The sequence below is a fragment of the Pseudophryne corroboree genome, chromosome 6 (assembly GCF_028390025.1).
Source record: "Pseudophryne corroboree isolate aPseCor3 chromosome 6, aPseCor3.hap2, whole genome shotgun sequence".
Lineage (NCBI taxonomy): Eukaryota > Metazoa > Chordata > Amphibia > Anura > Myobatrachidae > Pseudophryne > Pseudophryne corroboree.
In genome coordinates, this window is record NC_086449.1 from 587,783,414 (window position 1) to 587,807,729 (window position 24,316).

The following is a 24,316-nucleotide window of genomic DNA, read 5'->3' on the forward strand; positions in this document are numbered from 1 at the left end:
CCCAAGGGTGCTGAAGCAAATCAGGAATCAGAGTCCAGGCAATTCTGATTGCCTCGGATTGGCCTCGGAGGGCGTGGTACACGGATCTTCTGGACATGTCCGTCGAAGTCCCTTGGCCTCAGCCAAGGGTCTGTCAATGAGAAGAGATCTTCAACAAGGACCATTAGCTTACCCAAACTTACGGCGACTTCGTCTGACGGCATAGAGCTCAGGACTAGGCAGCAGTTCCTGCTGAAGGTCGTCTCTGCGTTCCACTTGAATCAACCTTTTGTGGTTCCGCCAAGTTCTAGCACTTCTACTCCTCCGGAGGCATTGGATGCTGTGCGAGCCTTGAAGATCTATATTAAGAGAACGGCTCGGATCAGAAAGACTGATTCCTTGTTTGTGCTATATGATGCGCAGAGAAAGGGTTTCCCTGCTTCTAAGCAGTCCATTGCTCATTTTTTTAGGCTTACTGTCCAACAGACCTATGTGTCGGCAGCCTTACCTGTTCCACAGTCTCTGAAGGCCCACTCTACAAGATCGGTGGGGTCTTCCTGGGCGGTTGCCCTATGGAGTCTCGACCTTGCAACTATGCCGAGCTGCTACCTGGTCAGGGAAGAACACCTTTGTGAAGTTCTACAGGTTTGATACACTGGCTGAAGAGGATACCCAGTTTAGGCAGGCGGTGCTGCAGATGTCTCCGCACACTCTTGCCTGTTCTGGAAGCTTTGGGACGTCCCCATCGTACTAATTCCCCAATATCCCTTATGGATGCTAGAGAAAATAGGATTTTAATTACCTACCGGTAAATCCTTTTCTCGTAGTCCATAAGGGATATTGGGCTCCTGCCTCAGTGTGTTGATGTTTCTGCAGGTTTTCTCTTATATGATTACCTGTTCAGCGATTGCAGTTTTGTTCCCAGCCGTTGCTGGTCGTTTTATGTTAGTGGTGTGCTGGTGTGTGAATCTCACCACTCATTGGGGGTAATTCAGAGTTAATCGCAGCAACAAATTTGTTAGCAGTTGGGCAAAACCAAGTGCACTGCAGGTGTGGCAGATATAACATTTGCAGAGAGAGTTAGATTTGGGTGGGTTATTTTGTTTCTGTGCAGGGTAAATGCTGGCTGCTTTATTTTTACACTGCAATTTAGATTTCGGTGTGAACACATCCCACTCAAATCTAAATTCTCTTTACACATGCTATATCTGTGAAACCCCCCCCCCCCCCCCTTCATTCCCCCATTCTTCTGGCTGGATGTGGATCATTAGATCTACGCTAAAAAGGTCTACAGTTAATAGGTTGACCCAAAATGGTAAAAAGGTCAAAACAGATTGGTTTTTATTTTTTGTGAGGTGTTTGATCACTTCTTTGCCTCAGAAACCTCCATTAGTGCACCGCATCCCCTCGCATAGCTCACTTCTCTTGCCACGCTGTGGGCAGTTTACTGTTCACAATTGTAGGCCACTTGGATAGTAAAGTGTGAAAAGCTGGAAAAAACAAAAACGTGAATTGTGTTGACATTGGTCATGTCGACCTTTTGTATTGTCTACCTTTTACATGTTGATCATTAGTGGTCAACTTATTGGCTGTCAACCTTTTAACCGGCGACATATTGTTCGGATACCTTTCTTGCTAGCTGGTGCTACAATCCAGCCACCTGACTGCCACTCTGCAAGGCTTGCGATACCTGCTTAATCCTGTATCATCTGAATAGCTAGAGGTAGACCTGAGATACTAGTGACCATGGCCTGAAACGGACATTTTACCTTTATTGGGTTCTGCATACTGTGCATAGTTTATGTCTAAATATGCGTAAGCATCAGGTTTATGAGGACCATTGACTTCTATAGCTGTGCAGTATTATGTGTTGGTGGTGTCCTGTTGTAATCATGTCATTTGCAGGGTTGATAGAATTTAGAACATTGACTGAAATATGCTAGAAGATATATCACTGTCCTAATGTGGCTTTCTCTGTTCCAGGGGAACGAGGCTGTGCGTTTTGTGGAGGTTTGGGCCATCGTATTACAGACTGCCCCAAGTTGGAGGCCATGCAGACCAAACAAGTCAGCACCATTGGAAGAAAAGATTACCTGGCCACCAGTTCCATGGATTTCTGAGCGAGAACATCACCGCCTGATCTTAGATGGTGGATTCTACCTTCTGAATGGTTGGGTCTATGGCTGGAGAAGCTGTATTTATGGAGACTGTATGCAATATAAGACAGCTAGTTGCAATTCCTATTAGTGACTAGCTTGTGTTTGTGTTTCGCCTCCTCACTGGGACAAAATACAGAAGTTTCTGTGAAACATTTTATTAACTTGCACCAAAGCCGATATGAAGTATAAATCCTACCCATACTTTTGCTATATTGGACTTGATGGACTGCTCCCAAATGTTACTTATATTTTTAACCAACATTAATTTTAACCCCACAGTAAAATCTATCAAAACTCACATTAAGGGGGGAATTCAAATGTTTGAAATGTCAGGTGGGTGTCTGTTTTTTCCTATCAGATAGAGAAAAAACAGACACCCAACTGACTTTTCAAACAACTGAATATCCCCCAATATGTCTGACTTGTTACATAAAGTAATAATAATTTGTCTTTTTATATGTAAAGAAGTCCAAATATTGTTAGTAAATGATCTCCTTATTAACCTCTGTAGCTACTTGTATTTGTGCACCACGGTTATGGTGTCCTTCACCTATGCCAAAAAGTGGCAGAGTTCATATCCAATTTTGTACATGGTGTTCATATTTCTACATCTTATCGCCTTTATTACTGTGTTTCTCCTTCATCTCTGACCTTGGCTAGACATCACACTACATAACATAAACGCAGGACATTCCCACCCTAGCATCTTGTTACAGACTCTTCTCACGTGACGCTGCTGTGTCTGTGATGACTGATGGACTACCTTTCCATCATTGGGCAGTATTCAATTGTTTGAACCATCGGCAGCCAATAGATGACACCAAACTGAGCTATTCATTTGTAGCTCCATTCGGGCACAATAAGCTGCATTTCAGACCGCACCCACCAAGGGTGGCAGGCTGAAATGAGCAAAAAGTGACCTGTTTGTTAGCTCAAACAGGACTTTTTGCGGCTCAACCATTACTTTGGGTTTAGCAGTTTTACGCGGCTAAACCCGACCGCAGTGAGCGCGATAAAAAGAAACCATTGAATATCTCTTTCCCCGATCTCACATCACTTTAGGCAGGAGCGATAAACAGTTGAATATCGCCCATTAGAATAAATTAAGTTCTAAAATGTTTCTTCTTGTGGATAATAAGGAATGTACCCTCTGATGTGAGATAGAGATTTAATAAATCGGCCACATGTATAGAATCACTTGGGCTGGAGCTTTGTGCTTTTACATAACTACTAAATGATATAGTGACTTGTAATGTCACAGTAGAAGGTTTATTTTTTCCCATATATTTAAAGAGTACTTATCCTGCATTAAAAGTAGTACTTCTGCAATAATATATGGTGGTGTTTTAACTTAATACAAATTATGTGTAAGAAAGGTTCAGTTGTTTGAAAAGTTTAGCCTTCTACACATTTTCTGACATGAGAAATCACCTTTATTCCTTTCAATGCTTCTGCTATCCCCTGCCTCTTTTAGTAGAGGACACACACTGAAGTATAATTACTCAGGTTTCTAGCAAATGTTATTTAGGATAGATTCTTTTTGACTACAAAGCATTGAGACAGGGCGTAAAATGTCTGCGAGAGAGGGTGGAGTGGTTTAATAGACAGCTTGTTTATAGTAGATAAAGTTTGTTTTTCTTTTCGTATTTTAATTGTTTTGTTCCTAATAAGGAATCCCAGTGTTTTTTTACAATGCAGCTTCCATCATTGTATTGGCATAAGAAATTAGATGCAGTTCCTGTGTGTACCTGGAGGTGGCTACTTGAGCATCTAATATTATGTAAACGATTGAGTCTCCCATATTCGAAAATCCAAATTTTTCTGTGCTCGACGGGGAAAGTGACACCTTTGTTTTCTAATGGTACAGTATACACAAACTTTGTTTCATGTACACATTTATTAAAAAATATTGTATTAAAATACCGTCATGTTGTGAGGGATATTCAATTAGGTGTGGTATAGTTTTGGTTGAAGAAAATGGGGGTATTCAAGATTTATGTCCGATGTTCATTATCAGGCAATTCAATTTCCCTCCCATGTTTTTCATCTGAAAAAATACCCATTTTCGCACGAAAACGCACACTGCCGGCTGTCTGGGCTAAGGGGGTCGAATACCCCCTTTAGTGTATAAGATATATGAAACAAATGCATTTTGTATATGCGTGCCTACTATGTTTTATGCACTAAAGTATAAAAAATATTGTGTAAGTTATTGTATAAGGCTGTATGTGTATATGTATATTGTATTGTATGAGGCTGTGTGTATAAGTTTTGTATATGAAACATAAATGCATTCTGTATTTAGGCCTGGATCCCATCCCCAAGATATCTCATTACTGTATGCAAATATTCTAAAATACGGAAAAATCTGATATTCAAAATACTTCTGGTCCTAAGTATTTTGGATATATTAAGACTCGACCTCTACGTAAAACATACAGCTACTCTTTCCATAAATCCAGGCATCAAAAACCGTGCCCCATCTATGGTCATTCCTCACGAATGTCCTTCATCCAAGTCCGCAATAGATCTCAGTAAGTGAATTGTTCTGACCACCACTCTACCAGCTTGTTAACAAGCTACAGAAAGTGAACATAAAGTCCGGTGCATCACACGCTTTGAATTTTTGTTTCCTGTTGAACTGGTCTGTTAAAGTGTTGTTATATGAGAACTCAATTGCTTAGTAGTAATGCCTTACTCTATAACAGGGGTAGGGAACCTCCGGCCTGCGGGCCGTATAACGCCCGCAAAGCCGTTTGCTCCGGTCCACCCGCTTGTGTCAGTGAGACACGCCGCCGCTCAGCGTGCCTCAGTTGTCAGGACATGGAGGAGAGCGCGGCTCTGTCGGGCAGCGTGTTGGACTTCAAACCAGCCGCCAGTTCGTGAGCCAATCAGAGCTTGCGGACCGGCAGCCAATCAGGAGCCGCTGGCGGTCCGCGAGCTCTGATTGGCTCCTGAACCGGCGGCTGGTTTGAAGTCCTACACGCCGTCGCTGCCCGACATAGCCGCGCTCTCCTCCCAGCGGTAAGCAGCACAGTGTAGGGGGGGGGGGCACTGTGGGGGCATTTATATACCTGGCACTGTGGGGGGCATTTTCTATACCTGGCACTGTGGGGGCAATTGTGGATCTGGCACTGCACTATTGGGGGCATATGTGTGTGATACACATATGCCCCCAATAGTGCAGTGCCTGAGCCACAATTTTAATTGGCAACACCCATTTTTTTGATGCGCACACATTACCTCTATGGGTCAGACCTACTGGGTGAGAGGGTCATTTTTTAAGTTGAGAATTTTTGTATGGCCCCCGAAGGATTTTATAAATATCCAAATGGCCCTTGGTAGAAAAAAGGTTCCCCACCCCTGCTCTATAACTTAAGACCCACTAAAATTTTGGTATTTTGGAGGAGTAGGGTCATTTTGAATTTTGTGTAGCTGTCCCGTGCATCAGGGAGAATTGCCCTACAGATGTGTCCTCATACATCATTGCTGCAGTTGCACCGAACACCCCTCTCGTCGTACCAGTTTCTGTGAGACTGTTAGAATCAGGCATGTTTTTTTTGTAAAATGCCTCTTAGGAGACTGTACTGATAAATTTGATAATGCGAAACTTGTCTTTCTCTAGCATCCATAAGGGATATTGGGGACAGATTTTGTACGATGGGGTATAGACTGGTCCAAAGGAGCCAGTGCACTTTAAATTTTGTTCAACTGGGTGTGCTGGCTCCACCCCTCTATGCCTCCACCTACAGGTCAGTTTAGAAAAAAGTGCTCTCAGGAGAGGATGCACACTCTGCAAGCTCCAGAGTTTCTTTTCTTCAATTTATTTGAAACTTTTATTTCTTTCAGTATGTTGTTTGGGCAACAGCATACCTGCACCGTGGGAGTTAAGGGGGGGGGGGGGGGGGGGACTGTCACCGGCGTCTTGTGGTGCAGAGACGCTTCCCCGCTGCAGGACCACCGTCCTGAGGCGCTGTTTGTTCAGCAGGTCATGGCGCCTTGGCTGCCGCAGCATGCCGCACCCCCCTAGCGCTGCCTGAGGGTGATCATCAGTGGTGAGTACACATCGGGGACCCCTGGTTCACTGTGCGGCAGAAGCGCGGGATAAGGCTTACGAGTACCTCCTGGGGGGGACCCGCTGTGACCCCAGCGTGAGACTGGCTTAATACATTGTACCAAGCATTTATGTGAGGCTACAAACACTTAGGAGACATGGCCAGTATAAAGATTACACAGTAGCTCCGGCGCCATAGCGGGGGAGGAGCTACATCAGAGCTCCTCCATAGTGGTTACACGCTGGATCACTGATACCGGGAGTAGGGGGGAAAGAGCCGTTATCTTGTGCACAAATATGATCCCTCTGAGGGATTTTTCATTAGACAGTCTCACTGTTTTATGTGAAACGGTGACAGCCTTACTGGGGATGTACAGCTCTGGGTGCGCTGGTGTCCTCTATCCTGTGTCTCCTCTCACATGCAATAGGGCAGGCTTGTATTGTATTTCAGGCTGTGTAGTATGTATATTGTACCTGTTTTTCTTTCACAATGGTAAAACAGAAGTTATACAGTGTGTGTAATGCTAGATTTTCCCCTATCTCATCTGGCTCAATATCATGTGAGCAGTGTAGTCAGTCATCACAAAATGCTGATAACAATGTGGTGAAGAGTCCAGAGGCCTCCTTGCTGGGGGCTATCAAAACTATGATGTCATCTCAACTCTCTGCAAATGCCAATAAAACTCAGGAACTGCAACAAGCAGTGTCAAATTTAGCTGCTAAACATCCCCCCCCCCCCCCCCTGTCCACTACAGGTGCACAAAAATGTGCTTTACCCGCACTTCTATCAGATACTGATGATGATATACAGGATGATGGGGATGATGTGGACCCCATAAGCGGGAATGCCACCCCTACACAGGGTATTGAACCCCTTATATTGGCTATACGGAATGTGTTAAAGCTCCCCCTGGAGGATGCTACTAATCAGCAGTCATTTTTCCTCCCACAAGACAAACTGACTGTCACCTTCCCTGATTCTAAAGAATTGGAGGATTTATTTAAATTAGCCTGGAAAAATCCAGATAAAAAAATATCAGGTGTCCAAAAGGTGTTTAAATACCTTCCCATTTGCCCCTAAAGGCAGGAAATCCTGGGAAGAATCTCTAGCAGCAGATGTCTGTCTCTCGACTTTCTAAAAAGGCGGTGCTCCCTGCTCCGGGTTCTTTTACGGTAAAAGACCCGGTAGATAGAAAAATAGAGACCACTCTAAAATCTATCTACACTGCTGCAGGTGTAGCTCAAATGCTGGTCATTGCTGGTTGCTGGATGAAACATGCCATTCATACATGGGCTACTCAGATTCAAGAGGGTCTTTCAGGGGATATGCCCTTGGTAACTACTGTAACTTTCCTAAAACACATTCAGGACACGGCAAGGGTCCTCTGTGACTCCCTTAAAGAGATTGGCAATATACAGGCTAGAACAACTGCTATGGCTGTGTCCGCTCGCGGAGCCATATGGTTGTGTCAGTGGATTGCAGACGCTGACTCCAAATGTAATGTGGAGTCTCTACCTTCACAGGCGAATGGCTCTTCGGAGGGGAATTGGACGCATGGATCTCCAAAGCTACTGCTGGAAAATCCACGTTTCTCCCTTCAGGGGATCCGCCTGCTAGACGTACCTATCCTGGACGTCTACTCGGTCATTTCGGTCCTCCAGATTTCGATCTACGGCCCGGGGTGCTTCCAATGCAGCTAGAGGCTCCAGAGGTAAGCCTAAGAAGCCAGCCGTTGCCGGCTCTCAGGACCAGAGCACCAGTTCAGCTTCCACTAAGGCTTCAGCATGACGGTGCCCACCCACCCCGAGGGAATCTCACTGTGGGAGCTCTATTACGTCACTACAGCCACATCTGGGATGGTTCCTGCCTAGATGCCTGGGTAAGGGACCTTATCTCTCAGGGTTACAAGCTGGAGTTCGACGGTGCTCCTCCAAAACGATTTTTCAAATCCGGCTTGCCAGCTTTGGAAAATATGCATGTTACGCTACTACTGGCCATCAACCAGTTGGACCAGTCCCAGGTCATTGTTCCAGCACCCCCTACTACAACAAGGACAAGGTTACTACTCCAGTCTGTCTGTAGTGCCAAAACCAGACTGGTCTGTAAGACCCATTTTGAATCTGAAGTTCTTGAATCCTTACCTGAAGGTTTTCAAATTCAAAATGGAATCTTTGAGAGCGGTGATCACGGGCCTGGAACAACAGGAATTCCTCATGTCCCTGGATATTAAAGACACCTACCTGCATAACCCAATTTGGCCTCCTCATCAGGCCTATCTACGGTTCGCCCCCTACTGAACGATCACTACCAGTTTCACGCATTGCCCTTCGGCCTGTCTACAGCTCCGAGGGTGTTCATGAAGGTGATGGCGGAAATGATGTTCCAGCTCAGAGTCCAGGGGGTCAACATTGTCCTGGACAATCTTCTGATAAAAGCAAGTTCCTGGGAGCTTCTATTGCTTCATATAGATCGCACTTTCCAACTTCTGTCTCACCACGGGTGGATCCTCAATCTACAGAAGTCTCAACTGGAACCGTCTCAAAGGCTCCTGTGTCTGGGTATGATGCTGGATACTGTAGCTCAAAGAGTGTTTCTCCCAGAAGACAAAGTGAGAACACCTCAAGAGATGGTTCGCATGGTTCTCTGTCCTGCTTGAGTTTCCATTCATCTTTGCATAAAGTTGTTGGGAAAAATGGTGTCCACATACAAGGTGATACAGTTCGGCAGGTTGCATGCCAGACCTTTCCAATTGGACATCCTGAACAAGTGGTCCGGTTCACATTTCCAGATGCACCGAATGATTCAGCTGTCACCCCAGGCCAGGATTTCGCTCCTGTGGTGGTTGCAGTCTTCCAACCTGCTGGAAGGTCGACGTTTCAGGATTCAGGATTGGACCCTCCTCACGACGTTTGCGAGTCTACAAGGATGGGGAGCTGTCACCCAGGGGGCGCAGTTCCAGGGCAGGTGGTCTGCCCAAGAGGCCCTACTCCCGATCAACATTCTGGAACTACGGGCGATATACAATGCTCTGCTTCAGGCCTCCAGGCGATCCAGGTTTAGTCGGACAATGCCACGGCAGTGGCATACATCAATCGACGAGGGACAAAAAGGCCTGCATGCGAGAAGTGTCAAAAATACTTCTCTGGGCGGAAAGAAATGCAAGAGCACTGTCCGCAATTTTTTCATTCCGGGAGTGGACAACTGGGAAGCGGACTTACTGAGTCGCCGCGACCTCCACCTGGGGGAGTGGGGATTACATCCTGAGGTGTTTCAACAGATTGTCGACAGGTGGGGATACCCGCAGATCGACATGATGGTATCTCGCCTCAACAAGAAGCTTCATTGCTACTGCTCGTGAACCAGGGACCCTCAGTGGATGAACTGACGTCACCTTGGCCTTACGGGCTGGTCTACCTATTTCCTCCGATCCCGTTGATCCCAAGGGTGCTCCAACGGATCAGACATCACGGAGTCCAAGCAATCCTGATTGTGCCGGATTGGCCCCGAAGGGCGTGGTATGCATCTCTTGACATGTCCATAGTAGACCCTTGTCCTCTGCCGCTAAGAAAGGCTCTTCTTCAGCAAGGACCATTTGTCTTCCCGGACTTACGGCGTCTTCGTTTGACAGCATGGCAGTTGAGAGGACTATCATAACTCACAAAGGGTTTTCCAAGGTCATTGCCACTATGATGCAAGCCAGAAAACCTGTGACGTCGAAACATTATCATCATATCTGGAGAAGATATGTCTCTTGGTGCGAGGAACACACGTATCTGCCTGCGGAGTTTCACTTAAGACGTTTTCTACGTTTCCTGCAGGCTGGTGTGGATGGAGGCTTACGTCCGGGTTCCGTTAAGGTCTAGATTTCAGCTCTTTCAATTTTCTATCAGTAGAAATTGGCAATGTTGCCAGAAGTTAAGCCCTTTTTACAAGGGGTGCTCCACAACCTCCCTTTGTGCTGCCTACGGAATCCTGGGCTTTGGATGTAGTATTGCAGTTTCTACAGTCCTCCTGGTTTGATCCTCTGATGACAGAAGACAAGTACCTCATGTGGAAGACAGTGATGTTGTTGCCCCTGGCTTCTGCTTGACGCGTTTCCTAATTGGGGGCCTTATCGTGTAAAAGTCCCTACTTGGTCTTTTACGAGGACAGAGCGGAGCTCCGTACTAGACAGTAGTTCCTGACGAAGGTTGACGCCGCTGCATTCCATCTGAATCAACCTATTGTGGTTCCGTCAAGTTCTGACGCTTCGGCTCCTCCGGAGCTTTTGGATGTGGTGCGCACTTTGAAGATCTATGTCAAACGCACAGCTCGGGTTGGGAAGACTGATTCCTTGTTCGTGCGCTATGATGCGCAGAAAAAGGGTTGTCCTGCTTCAAAGCAGTCTGTTGTTCGTTGGATTAGGCTTACTATCCAACAGGCCTATGTGTCAGCAGCCTTACCTATTCCTAAGTCTCTGAAGGCCCACTCTACAAGATCAGTGGGCTCTTCCTGGGCTGCTCCCTGTGTAGTCTCGGCCTTGCAACTATGCCGAGCTGCTACCTGGTCGGGGAAGAACACTTTTGTGAAATTCTACAAGTTTGATAGCCTGGCCCAAGAGGATACCCAGTTTGGGCAGGTGGTGCTGCAGCAGTCTCCAGACGTTCCCGCCCATTCTGGAATCTTTGGGACATCCCCATCGTACTAAATCTGTTCCCAATATCCCTTATGGATGCTAGAAAAAATAGGATTTTAAATACCTACCGCTAAATCCTTTTCTCGTAGTCCATAAGGGATATTGGACGCCCGCCTCTGTTCGGTGACTTTCTGCAGGTTCTCTATTAGGTGTTACCTGTTCAGTTGTTGCTGTTACTGTTGCCAGACGTTGCTGGCCAGGTTATGTTTTGGTGTGCTGGTGTATAATTCTCACCACCATTATTATGTTCCTACTCTCAAGTATGTCATTCTCCTTCGGGCACTGTTTTACTTATAACTGACCTGTAGGAGGAGGCATAGAGAGGAGGAGCCAGCACACCCAGTTGAAGAAATTTAAAGTGCACTGGCTCCTTTGGGCCCGTCTACCCCATCGTACTAATTCTGTCCCCAATATCCCTTAGGGACTACGAGAAAAGGATTAATAGGTAGGTATTTAAAATCCTATTATTAGTATGCGACTGCTAACACCCATACATTTCTGACCATAATGCCCCGATTAACTGATCTGCAACCATTGCCAATAGGCTGGACGGATCTGCTGATTGGTGGCCAACAATGATCGGTGATGTATCGGGGAAATTAAGCGTATTGAAAGTGCCTGATTTCCTGATCCTGACCAAAGATCGGGATTTTAAAAAAAATTGTATATTCCCGATCCCCTGACCCAGATGTATGGGGGGCCATGAGTCTGAGCCTGAATATGAATGTTGTGCTCTGTATACAGACTCGGTCACACACAATATACAAGTGTCATATCAAATAATCGGCACAGTCACTTAGTGCATCCTAGTCACATTGCTTTGTGACTACAACGCAGTTTCAACAAAAAAGAAGTCTGATGCTAGGACCTGAAGGCTTGCGCGTGCCAGGCATCTCACGCTGCGAGGCGTATTGGGACTAGATGTATGAAGACACATCTGTAAAGCTAAAGTGGATTTGAGTGAGATCTCATTCACTGCGCAAATGGGCTTAAGCATCTCCTAATCTTACAATACACGTCAACACTGACAGATGCAGAATTTGGAATGGTGTAGGACTGGCATAGCTGTGCAACATAGGCATCAACCTTGGGAGGGGACTTAAAGGAATGTATAGACTTGTGTGAAACCTAGAACTTGCTCTATAACAGTCCATGCTTAGTGAGTTTACCCCTCAGTTGGAAGATTTATTAAGGTGGGAGTTTTTTAGAACTGGTAATGTTGCACATAGCAACCAATCAGATTCTATCTATTATCTTCTAGAAGCAGATAGATAAATGTTAAGTAGAATCTGGCAGATGGCCCTAACTAATACCTTTTAACGTTTTTACCGCTTGATGCATCTTTGTATGCACCATGGAAACATGCACCAGACCTATGGCAGGTGCAGTTTCTCCATCTTATATATGGCCTTCTATGTGAGTGGTTCAATGTCAGTGTGCGCAAATGCTTTTGTCGACGCTCCTAAAATGCAACATCTCCGTTTTTAGTCACCACTCTGTTACCTCCCAGTCACCTTGACGTGGTAGGTGGGCATGCATTTTTTGGCCAAATGTTCTAAGAACCTTATTTTACTCCTTGTTAAATTGTGGAGTCATTTATAATTGTTCTGGGTGGAGTCATTGATAATTGTTCTGATTTATCAGTATTCTTAGGGGTAAATTTACTAACGATTGTGTTTGCTCGAGTTTAAACACACTGGTGATCGATCGGACACGGTAACTTTTTCAAAGTTAAATTATGAACTGTGTATGCAATCATGTTTAAAAGTGTTAGTGATCAATCGTGTTTGTGTCAGAAGTGTGTTTGCAGAAGCTTGCACAGATCAGTGAGATCCATGTAGGCCAGGCATTCCCAACCACGGTCCTCAAGGCACACTAACAGTGCAGGTTTTAGTGATATCCAGGCTTCAGCACAGGTGACTTAATTAGTAGCTGAGTTTTTTTTATTTAACCATCTGTGCTGCAGCCTGGATATCACTAAAACCTGCACTGTTGGTGTGCCTTGAGGACTGTGGTTGGGAATGCCTGATGTAGGCTTTTGTGAGTGTATAGAGTGTAGAAAATAAATAAATTTGCAAAAATCTCCCAAAAAACTTTTTTTTACGATATCAGTATGGGGTATTGTGTGTAGAATTTTGAGGGAAAAAATGAATTTATTCCATTTTGGAATAAGGCTGTAACATAACAAAATGTGGAAAAAGTGAAGCGCTGTGAATAGTTTCCGGATGCACCGTGTGTGTGTGTGTGTGTGTGTGTGTGTGTGTGTATATGTATGTATAGATAGTTAGATAGATGATGATATTCTGTAATCGCAGGAGATGAAATGGATTGACTGTGTCACTGTCAGGAGCAGACTGTGCTCTCCATTAGCTATTCTAGTTTGAAATGAATATCTGTCACAAATTATTGAAAACCGTATTGTGTTATACATTTGTAGCAGGCTGCTATAGTGTAGTGTAGTGTATTTTGTTACTCAGGGGTAGTATATGGAATGCAGTATCCGCTTATATCCTGTAGAGGTCAACACTGCTCAAACTTGTTTCTGCAAAGCAGTTGTTTCGGTCCCTGAAAGGTATCTCCTGAGAGATATGGCCAAATTAGGAAGATGAGAGAGAACGTCTGTCTAAATTCCTGACACCGTGCCAGGTCCTGAGATATTCACAAAGGCCATATTAAACTCTAGCACTAATCTGTTTACCCTTACCAGCATTCACACACATTCAGTGATATTTACTAAAGTTAACGATTTAGTCCCTGGTAGATTTTGTGCCAAACTAATATAAAGCTAAAATGCATTCAATAGTTTGAAAATATGATCACATAAGTTATATTCCAGATTTGCACAGAATACCCTTCTTAAATATATCCATTATTATAACTCCTTAACTATTTAAGGGCTGTAAAGGGAATGTACATCATTTATTTGTTACAAATAACTTTTTCATGAAAACAATGTGCAGCATTGTGGAGTATTAACTGAACTCAAATGTTCAAATATTGGAGTGTAGTAGTTAACCACATGGCCCCTACACTGCCATGTGGCAATGCTGCTGGAAACCAGGCCGCTTTCTGTATGGAGTTTGTATGTTTTCCCTCTCTTTGATCAGGATTTCCTAAGAATTTTACTTTTCTACCACAATCCAAAAATATGTGCTGTGATGTTCATTGGCTCCTGAGAAATGGACCTGTGTTTACGTGGTAGAGAATGTAGACTGTGATGCGGGCCATTCATCAACACCGTGATTCTCCTGCTACAATCCACTGATTGGTGATCCGTCAAGAAAACATGAAATTCAGCATGTTAAAAATCCCTGACTCGCCGTTCTCAATCATTTTTTTGTTAGAAACAGTGAATCGGACATTTCCAACATGTTGACTTTGGCAGAATGGGGAATTGGGGCAATCCATTGCAGATGGACCTCCTCAGCTGCTCTGGAGCAGGGGTTGATGTAACTGATTAACATTCCCTATAAGGTGCTTTATAATATGTAGATGCTGTATAAAACCTAGAAATACACTAAATAACAATAAATAAAGCAGACCGTTATCTGGTAAGGTAACACAACAAAGCTGGTAATTAGGGGAAAAAAGAAGCTGATGCCTATGGTATAACTTTTATTATCATTCAACACAATTTGTATTGGTTTTGAAATTTATATGGTAAGGGGTACAGAAAATAAAAAGGGGGATACAAAGGGGAAACAGTCTGCCTTATGCTATCTGAGCATAATAACCTGCTATCAATTAACAACAAAAGAATCATGAACCCTTGGAAGAGAAGAAAGTGATATTACAGTAGAATGACCGTCAAAAAAGGATGAAATAGAAAAGGGGAGGGAGGGAAGTGAGCGGATCTGGCAGCCCCTAGAATGGAGAGGGGGAAGTGATAAAGGGATAGGACCCAGGAAGACCTCTTTAGGAAAGAGTATGGTTTATCTTTAATATGAAACCAGGGCTGAAGGAAAAATAATAGCGGCTTCCACAGAGCGAGTGATCTGGACAATCTCCAGCTCTCCTTACAGTATGTACAGGATATAACACTGCTGTCTGAGAATGTATGACAGTGTCAGTAAACCACAAAGAATGTACATTCCAGTACTATAGTGTCCATATTTTCTTCAGATCTGGATTTATGGAAAGGCCACATAGGCCCAAATGTAGGAAAATAGAGTTCTGGGGAGTACAGAACTTTTGTTGTGAAAATAATTATTTATTGTTTACATATTATACTGATTTAGGTTAATATTGGCAAAATTTGGGCTGAAACATTTCTGTGCAGATATTTTTTAAAGATTTGGTACGGAATGGATGTTTCTGGGGGACAAGAGGACAACAATGACACATGCTTGCCTACTTTTGAAAACTAGTTTCAGGGAGATTCTGTATGGTATGAGAGTTTGCACGGCACGCCATTGAGGGGGTATGTCATGTTCCGTCTATAGGCGTGTCTATTGCTGCTCAGAGGTCTTCCCTGCAGTGGCACATAGGGGTTATTGCCAACATACACTCAAGGGTTAGTGCGACCCTACACACACTCACACACTCTCACTCTCTCTCGCGCTCTCTCTCTCTCTTTCTCTCTGTCTCTCTCTCGTGATGAACCACTAAGTAACAGCCACTTTCCTGTGGACTGACCTCTAACACACTGAATCAGACACTATGGGGTAAATTTACTAAGATGGGAGTTCTATTTAAGATGGGATGTTGTCCATAGCATCCAATCAGATTCTACGTCTCATTTATCTAGCACCTTCTAGAAGGTAATACCTGGAATCTGGTTGCTATGGGCAACATACCATCTTAAATAGAACTCCCATCTTACTAAATTTACCCCTTTACCTTCCAGAAAACTAAAACTATATACTCATTTCATCCAAGGAAGGCTCTGTCATACAACAACCACACAGCACAATAGGCCACCTCTGTACTCAGAGCATGTTTTCCTGGTCAGGTTGTCAGATACCTTCATTAATAACAGCCATGTACACTAAAAAGCACTAAAGCTGCTTTGGAAATACAAGTGTCAGCATAGGCAGTAAGTGAGAGAGGCTTATAAAGTTGCAAGGCATGCTGTGGCTAGTACTGTAGTTACACCATACCTCCCAACTGTCCCGAATACAGCGGGACAGTCCTGCTAATTGGACACTGTCCCACCCGCGGGCCGCAGGGTCGGGCGGGGGTCGGGCAAGGTGGCAGTTGGGAGAACCAGTGATCACTGCAGCTCTGCCGGTGATCACTGAATAGGTGCAGTGCTGCACACAGCATCTATCAGTGCAGGTAGGAGAACCAGGGGATGCCCAGCTGTTCAGGGAGCGCTGGGCACCCCCCCAGAATGCCGCAAACGGACGCTGTGGTGCTCTAGGCCCGCCCCCTCCACCTGAGGCACCACCCCCTTTCCACCCGCAGATGCGCTTCTGGCGTGGCGTGTCACAAGTGCATGCCCTCGAAAATTGCGAGGTATGGTTACACAGTAACTCAAAAGCCACAGGCTGGCTTCTGTACTTTAGATGAGAACTAGTGCTAGGACTTGTGGTACCTCTGAAGGTGTTGAGAAGCAGGAAGCCTGGAGTGTATGGTTCACACATTAGTCTGCAGCAGGTGTGCGTTGCTCAGCAGGAAGCTGTGTGTATGTGCTGCTGCTGATAAATAGTATATATATCACATTAAGGGTCACCCTGCACCTTAGGCAAATCTTCAGACTATCGCCCCTTAATCTGCAAAGCCACCACCACCTCCTGGAGGGGAGATGCAGATGGCCACTAGATCAACTGAGGTGTATTGCATCATTATACATATACAGTATAGAGAAAAGGTACAACACTCAAGTATTTTTACAGTAATAAAAACAGATGGGAACATAACTAATTGAATACATTATTTAAATCTAAAGAGTAAATAATAATATAGAAATTATGTATATATAAAACTACTGTAGGCTACTTGATTGAGGGGGTAATTCAGACTTGATAGCTCGCAAGTGTTTTTTGCAGTCCTGCATCAGATAGTCGCCGCCTACAGGGGGGAGTGTATTTTCGCTGTACAAGTGTGCGATCGCATGTGTAGCAGAGCTGTACAAACTGATTTTGTGCAATCTCTGAGTAGCCCAGAACTTACTCAGCCGCTGCGATCACTTCAGCCTGTTCGGGACCGGATTTGACGTCCGACACCCGCCCTGCAAATGCTCGGACACGCCTGCGTTTTCCCTGACACTCCCAGAAACCGGTCAGTTGCCACCCACAAACGCCCTATTCCTGTCAATCTCCTTGCGATCGCCCGTGCAATCGTTTTTTTTCACACCATCCCATCGCTATGCACCAATGCCCGGTGCAGTCATCCGACGAGCCTGTGCATTGCAGTGCATACGCATGCGCAGTTCAGACCTGATCGCAGGCTGTGAGAAAACGCATTACTTCCTGAGATACAAATATATTAATAGTACCTGAAGCCTAAAATCATAGTATATAGCAAGTGAGGTGTAGAAAGGGGTCCGGTATTTATTACCTGCAGATGGGTTGCCAGCTGTCAGGATCCTGACAGCGGCATACCATCCTCCAGAATGCCGGTAGCGGGGCGAGCGCTAAGAGTCCCCTTGCGGGCTTGCTGTGTTCGCCACTCTGTGGGCATCCACGAGTGGAATAGCCCTGTTGCGCCGGGATTCTGGCTGGCGGCATTGTTGGTTGTCAGGATTCCGGAGTCGGTATCCTGACTGCCGGGATCCTGACAGCCAGCAAATTAAACGTATACCATAGAAAGTCCTAAACTCTCATCGTGTGATTTGACGTTGCTTCTGAGGAAGTCGTGGGGAAATTTGTCTGATGGAAACCCCCCTTTACAAATCCTGTGTTTGCCTCTGGCCTTGCACTGGTTAGCGGGAGCTCACTGCTTGCAGGCTCTACTGAGCAGCGACACTGCTGGTGCGCAGCCATCCATCAAGGTCTGCCCCTGTCATGTTTGGACTTGCGCATGTGCAGTCCGGATTTCATGCAGGGCCGAGGGATTCCGGAGGATTGGGTGTGCTTTCCAGGGCAGCGGGAGACTGGAATGGTGGAATGGGAGCCTTCTGCAGAATACGGTAGTGTCGGCAAGTATGCAATGCAAGTGCACGTAAGATCCATTTCATGGTTGTGTCGTGGCATGCAGCCAGAGTTACTTACTATTACTTACTATACATTCCCCCACTCCCCCTGGGGAGTGGGGGAATGGAGCGCAACAATGGAGCGCAACGGTGGCGAACTGCGCTTGCCAAAGGTTCTATTCCCACTCTATGGGTGTCATGGACACCCACAAGTGGGAATAGTCCCTGCAAGTTGGCATGCAGACTGTCAGGATTTAGAGGGAGGCGGGAAGTAGCCATCGGTAATGTGACCGGTGGTCTCCTGACTGCCGGTCACATAACTACATCCCCATTAGAAATCAAGTATTTGACATGGAAATTACTGGGTATACCCAGGTTGTGTGTCAATATGAAAGGCTCAACCTGGACTAAGTGCCCTGGGTCCGCGACTCTGGTCATGACCAGGATATTTCCCAGGACCAAGCCGAATACACTGCGGTGTGAAAGGGAATGTTTAAAGGTGCTCATTGGCGCTCACTTTTCATGAGTGATTTTTGTGAGCCTATAACGTCCACTTTTAATGACTTGCACAGTTTTCCAGGACCGACACTGGTGCGGTGTGGAAAGAGATGACCTGGGAGCAGTGCCGTTTCTAGCGGCAGGCGAGCCGTGCAATCATATGGGGCGCCCGCTGTGGCACTTTGTGGCTCCTGCTGCTCCCCCTCCTCCTTCTTCCATAGTACTCTGATTGGGTAGTCGAGTTTAGTGGAATGATGCAGTTGAGTTATAACGTCACAACGCAACTGAGTACTATAGGTGGGAGGAGGGGGAGCAGAATAGCAGCGCTGGCGGGATGGTGTCCGCCAGCGAGTTTATTCCCTTGACAGTGAGCATAACCCTTTGCAATGAACAGAACCCCTGGCAATGAGTATGACACCCAGCACATGAAATCCCTCGTCCAGAGCGTACGTGCCGAAGATGCACGCAAAATAGGGGTTTTTATGTCCGGGGGGGCGGGGGGGGGAATGGGGCGCATTTTTTTTTAAGTCTTTGAACTGGGAGCCAAATTGTCTAGAAACAGCCCTGCCCGGGAACAACCTCGGTACAACATGCGATGTGAAAGGGGCTTATGCAGCTGTAACACAGGTTGAAATCATGCTCATTAACCAGGCTTGGACCTGGGATTTAGGTCTCAAAGGGGTATTAGAATACTATTGGCAGTGGATATCCAGAATTGCTTTTGCATTATGTGTGATTCAGAGTCAAGCTCTTTATCTTCATTTGTATAGAGAAGATGTCTAACATGCAAGAAATAAATCAAAAAGGTTGTTCCTCGGGGAAGATGTTATCATTTCATATTGCATCTTGGAAACTGTCATATCTTTTGTAGTGATGATTGTCACGAAGGCTGTGGGAGGTTTGAGAAGTGTTTTTAGTAAAAGAAGGAAATGAGGTGGAGTCCTGGGTGCAGATGAGAGGCTGGATATACGTTTGGCCGTGTCCCAATCATTGGAGCAATTGATAGCAGTATATTTACGGAAGCACCTAAAAGATATCTGTCCTATCGGTCTGGTGGGAACAAAAATCTGGGAATGTATGAGAGCAAATTACAATAAACCAGTTGCTCCAAAACAATGGAAAACAGACAAATTGATTAAATCCGTTCGATATAACAAATTTATCCAAGCAATTGTTTTTGTCCGTTTTCCAGTGCTTGGGAGGAAATGGTTGATTGTCATTTGCTCTCATCCATTACCAGATTTTTGTTCCCACCAGACAGATTGGACAGATATCTTTTAGGTGTGTACCCTGTAGACTTTCACCAATCGGTACTGTTTGTGAGACTCTTTGAATATTGAATATTTCTTTTGTTGGGTCATGGACGAGATAGTGGTCACTTATGTGTAGCTGGAGCTACTTGACCAAGGGTACAGTCCTAGATTTAGAAGTTTTGTCCCTGAAAGTGTCTTACTTATACAGTAATAACCAAAGTCATAGAATACTTTTGTTCTAATTCTCCCTTTTCCTGTCAATATTTATGGAAGACGAGCATTTATGATACAACAAAATAACATTATAACTAGAGATGAGCGGGTTCGGTTCCCTGAGAAACGAACCTTCCCGAACATCACGTCCCGAGCCGGGATCCGAGCCTGGCTCGGGAATTCCCACCAGACTCAGAAACCAGAACGAGGCAAAAGGTCATCATCCCGCTGTCGGATTCTCGCGGGTTGTGGATTCCATATAAGGAACCGCGCATCACAGCCATTTTCACTCCAGTCCTGGAGAGTGTAGCGAGAGGACGCGTCTCTCTCCTCAGTGTCTGTCTGTGCGGGAATGTGGTGTGATGACCTGCTCTGTCTTATGTGTGTCATTCCATTGCTGTCTTGTGCTGCATCAGTCCAGTGGTGGTGTCTTGTGCTGCATCAGTACAGTCACAGTGGTGGTGTCCTCTGCTGTCATATGTTCAGTACTGCTGTATAGGTCCAGTCCAGTGGTGCTCTGTTGTGCTGCATCAGTCCAGTGGTAGTGTCTTGTGCTGCATCAGTCCAGTGACAATGGTGGTGTCCTCTGCTGCCATATGTCCAGTGCTGCTGTATAAGTCCAGTCCATTGCAGTGGTGCTGTGTTGTTCTGCATCAGTCCAGTGGTGGTGTCCCTGTGCTGCCGTAAGTCCAGTGGTACTGCCGTATAAGTCCAGTCCAGTGGTGCAGCCGTATAAGTTCAGGGGTACTGCCGTGTAAGTCCAGTGGTGCTGGCCTGTCCTGTATATTATTTACTCCAAATAAAGGGGTTATTAATATTTAATCCAAATAATTTTTACAGGGTTTGCCCTGTGTGGTTTAGAGGTATGCTCTTCTGTGCCGCATATTGTTATATAACTCCGTCCAAATAAAAGGGTTATTATTATCCAAATTATTTTTACAGGCTTTGCCGTGTGTGTGTGGTTTAAGGGTACACTCTACTGTGCCACCAATATTGTGCATGTATTACATCTGGGCAAATTCCAGCACGTCCCATGTTTTGCACATACAATTAATTTGGTGGTGCAGAATTTTTTGAGAAATGTCAGGGACGTGCAGGAGATGCTGTCGGTGGCCCGAAAAATTGCGGGCCACTTTCAACATTCAGCCACTGCGTGCCACTCCTAGATGGGCCAGGTGTTTGTGCCGCACACTTGTGTCGCTTAGCTTAGCCATCCAGCGACCTTGGTGCACCTCTTTTATTCTTTGGATCATGTGCTGTTTGGGGACTAGTTTTTTTTAAGTACCATCCTGTCTGACACTGCAGTGCCACTCCTAGATGGGCCAGGTGTTTGTGCCTCACACTTGTGTCGCTTAGCTTAGTCATACAGCTACCTCATTGCACCTCTTATACTTCTTTGCATGATGCGCTGTTTGGAGCCTAGTTTTTAAAAAGTGCCATCCTGTCTGCCACTGCAGTGCCACTCCTAGATGGGCCAGGTGTTTGTGCCGCACACTTGTGTCGTTTAGCTTAGTCATACAGCTACCTCATTGCACCTCTTTTACTTCTTTGCATGATGTGGTGTTTGGGGCCTAGTTTTTGAAAAGTGCCATCCTGTCTGCCACTGCAGTGCCACTCCTAGATGGGCCAGGTGTTTGTGCCGCACACTTGTGTCGATTAGCTTAGCCATCCAGCGACCTTGGTGCACCCCTTTTTTTGTTTGCACATGTGCTGTTTGGAGACTAGTTTTTTTAAGTGCCATCCTGTCTGACACTGCAGTGCCACTCCTAGATGGGCCAGGTGTTTGTGCCGCACACTTGTGTCGCTTAGCAAAGTCCTCCAGCTACCGTGGTGCAACCTTTTTGGCCTAAAAACAATATTGTGAGGTGTTCAGAATAGACTGGAAATGAGTGGAATGAATGTTATTGAGGTTAATAATACCGTAGGATCAAAATTACCCCCAAATTCTGTGATTTTAGCTGTTTTTGTGGTGGGGTTTCAAAAATCATCCAGATCCAAAACCAAAAACCGAAATGGTGGTTTTGGCAAAACCAATCCAGATCCAAAACACGAGCGAGGATCCAGATCCAAAACCAAAACGCAAACCCCGAAAAGTGTCCGCCGCACATCTCACTGTATCATGGTGTCAGCACCAGTGTCTTCCTAGTGTGATGTGTTAAATTATTTTCAAATGTTTGCAATACTTTATGGTTATGTATGTTGATTAGACTTCATATTAATACAGGACCTTTGTCAAAATAAGTCGTGCTACAAACATTGGGCCTGATTCAGATGCATCCGCAATGCTGATATTAACGCAATGGAGCGATTATCGGCCGACTGCGCATGCATCGTGATCGCATTGGTACTTTTGCTAAGACGCTCGCAGGGAGTAACCAATCACAAATGTTTGACAGGAGGAGATCGTTTTGTGGGAGGTAACAGGGAGTGGTGGCAAAAAGGTAGGCATGTTGTGACCGTTTGCGTGGCATGCCTCTGCTTACATCTGCGATCTCGTACACAGAAAATATGGCACCAGTGCCTCAGTTCCTGCTGCCATTCTGCGTTACCGCAGAGTGACTCAGATGGGCGATTATGGAAGGCCACTGCTGGGCTTCTTCATACATTTCCAGGCGGAGGCAGCAGTACGGAATCACACCTGTGCTTGCACTAGTGTTTGCTTATGGATCAGGCTCATTGTTTATTAATGTCCTGTATAGAAGGTGAAATATGACTACACATTAAATATATACAGTATATTTATACTTTTATATTTAAGACTTTCTCTGGAATGAGTACACCTAGACAGAATATAGATCTGGTGCCACAATGCAGAGGTTTATCATAAGGATCGTCATAGACCATTAATGGTTAGAAACCAAATGGTGTCCTGTCATTGATGGTAGCCGTGGGCCCAATTTGTTTTTTTCAATGTTTACAGAGTCCTGCTGCTGCATAGATCTATCGGTAAGCAGTCCAGCCCTGTCCATGGCTCCTGGCTCATACATGCATGCATGCATACATACATACATACATACATACATACATACATACATACATACATACATACATATACATGTGGAAGTGTGTAGTAGTGGAGCAGCCAATCAGCAACAAGCAACGCTAGAGGCAGTAGCTTAGAAATATCAACCGCAGATCCCACGGTGGCTTGGAGGCGCTGGGTGGCATGTAAGTGCAGGGGCTATTGCTATGCCACTGCCTGAACCTGCAGAAACTTGTCTGCCCCCATTTAAAATATTCCTCCCAAAATGGCCACTGCCTCAGGGGAGACAATTATTAAGAATGCTAGAGGAGGTAGCGTCCATTTTGGGAGGGACATTTTTAATGGGGGCAGGCGTGACAGAACCTCAGACCCATGGCAGGGTCTGGAGAGGGGGAGACTCTTAAAGAGCAGAACCCTTGACAATGAGCAGGTACCATGAAGGAAGTAGGGGGGGGGGGGGGGATAGCAGCAAGGCTGGAGTGTAGCAGAGGAGATACTGCAGCACTTCCTACACCATTAGACTTGGCTGCTGAGTCTCTGTGTGCCCAGCCCACACTACCCACTGCCCACTGTGCTGGAATGGCCTGCAGCCACCTCACTCTCTAGCTGCTGTCTTGACATGCTCAGAAAGCTCATAATTCCCTACCATCAATGGCAACCATCGATGGAGGCCACACTGATGGACATCCCTAGCTCAACCAGGTCACTTCATACTCTCTACCTCCTCTTCATTTATGACATATCCTTAGAGCATTGTGATATAAGATCAGTCGGCAGCAAATACATTACAGTTTTGTTAACAATGGGCTAAAGAGATTGAATGATCGATAAACTGTAGGATTCTATAACGTAAATCTCAACGTTAACCAGCAGATGGTGTGTCAGTCCAAAGTATCAAATCTTTAAAGTTTAATTCAGCTATACAACCAAATAATGTCTATAAATACAATGCTGATAGCAAACAATGGCCCAGATGTATCAAACTTGGAGAGATATAAAGTACTAGCCAATCAGTCCCTGTTATTTTTCAACCCCAGCCTGTGACATGGCAGTTTGGCCCTGATTGGCTGGTACTTTATCTCTCTCTATTTTATCACTCTTCAAGCTTTGATAAATTTAGGGGCCAATATCTTTTTAACATAGCAGTGATAGCAGGACTGTGATACCTGCCCACGGCGGTGAATATATTTGGTTTTAGGTCTCTTACTTTAGTTTGAGCACCTGGCCTTCATATCCCTGTGTCATTCTCTCTGACATTTTTTCTCTTTTTCATGCTACAGTATGTACTTTAATGTAACTCTTTCTTGTTTTTGTTTTTTGTTTTTTTATGTATCTCTATATATATATACATTCTCTTGCTTCCTTCTACTCTCTCTTAAGGTCCATACACTCTGGGTGTTTTTGCCCAGTGTGTATGCACAGCGAT

At 45.2% G+C, this 24,316-nt stretch overlaps 1 protein-coding gene across 1 annotated transcript in view; it reads left to right on the forward strand.

Moving 5' to 3' along the window:
* Nucleotides 1-2,646, forward strand: part of DDX41 (DEAD-box helicase 41) — a 153,224-nt gene extending 150,578 nt beyond the window's left edge. The window contains exon 17 of the mRNA XM_063927969.1: nucleotides 1,963-2,646. Within this exon, the coding sequence (XP_063784039.1) occupies nucleotides 1,963-2,099 (137 nt within the window). The 3' untranslated portion in view covers nucleotides 2,100-2,646. The remainder of the gene's footprint in view (nucleotides 1-1,962) is intronic.
* Nucleotides 2,647-24,316: the final 21,670 nt, after the last annotated feature.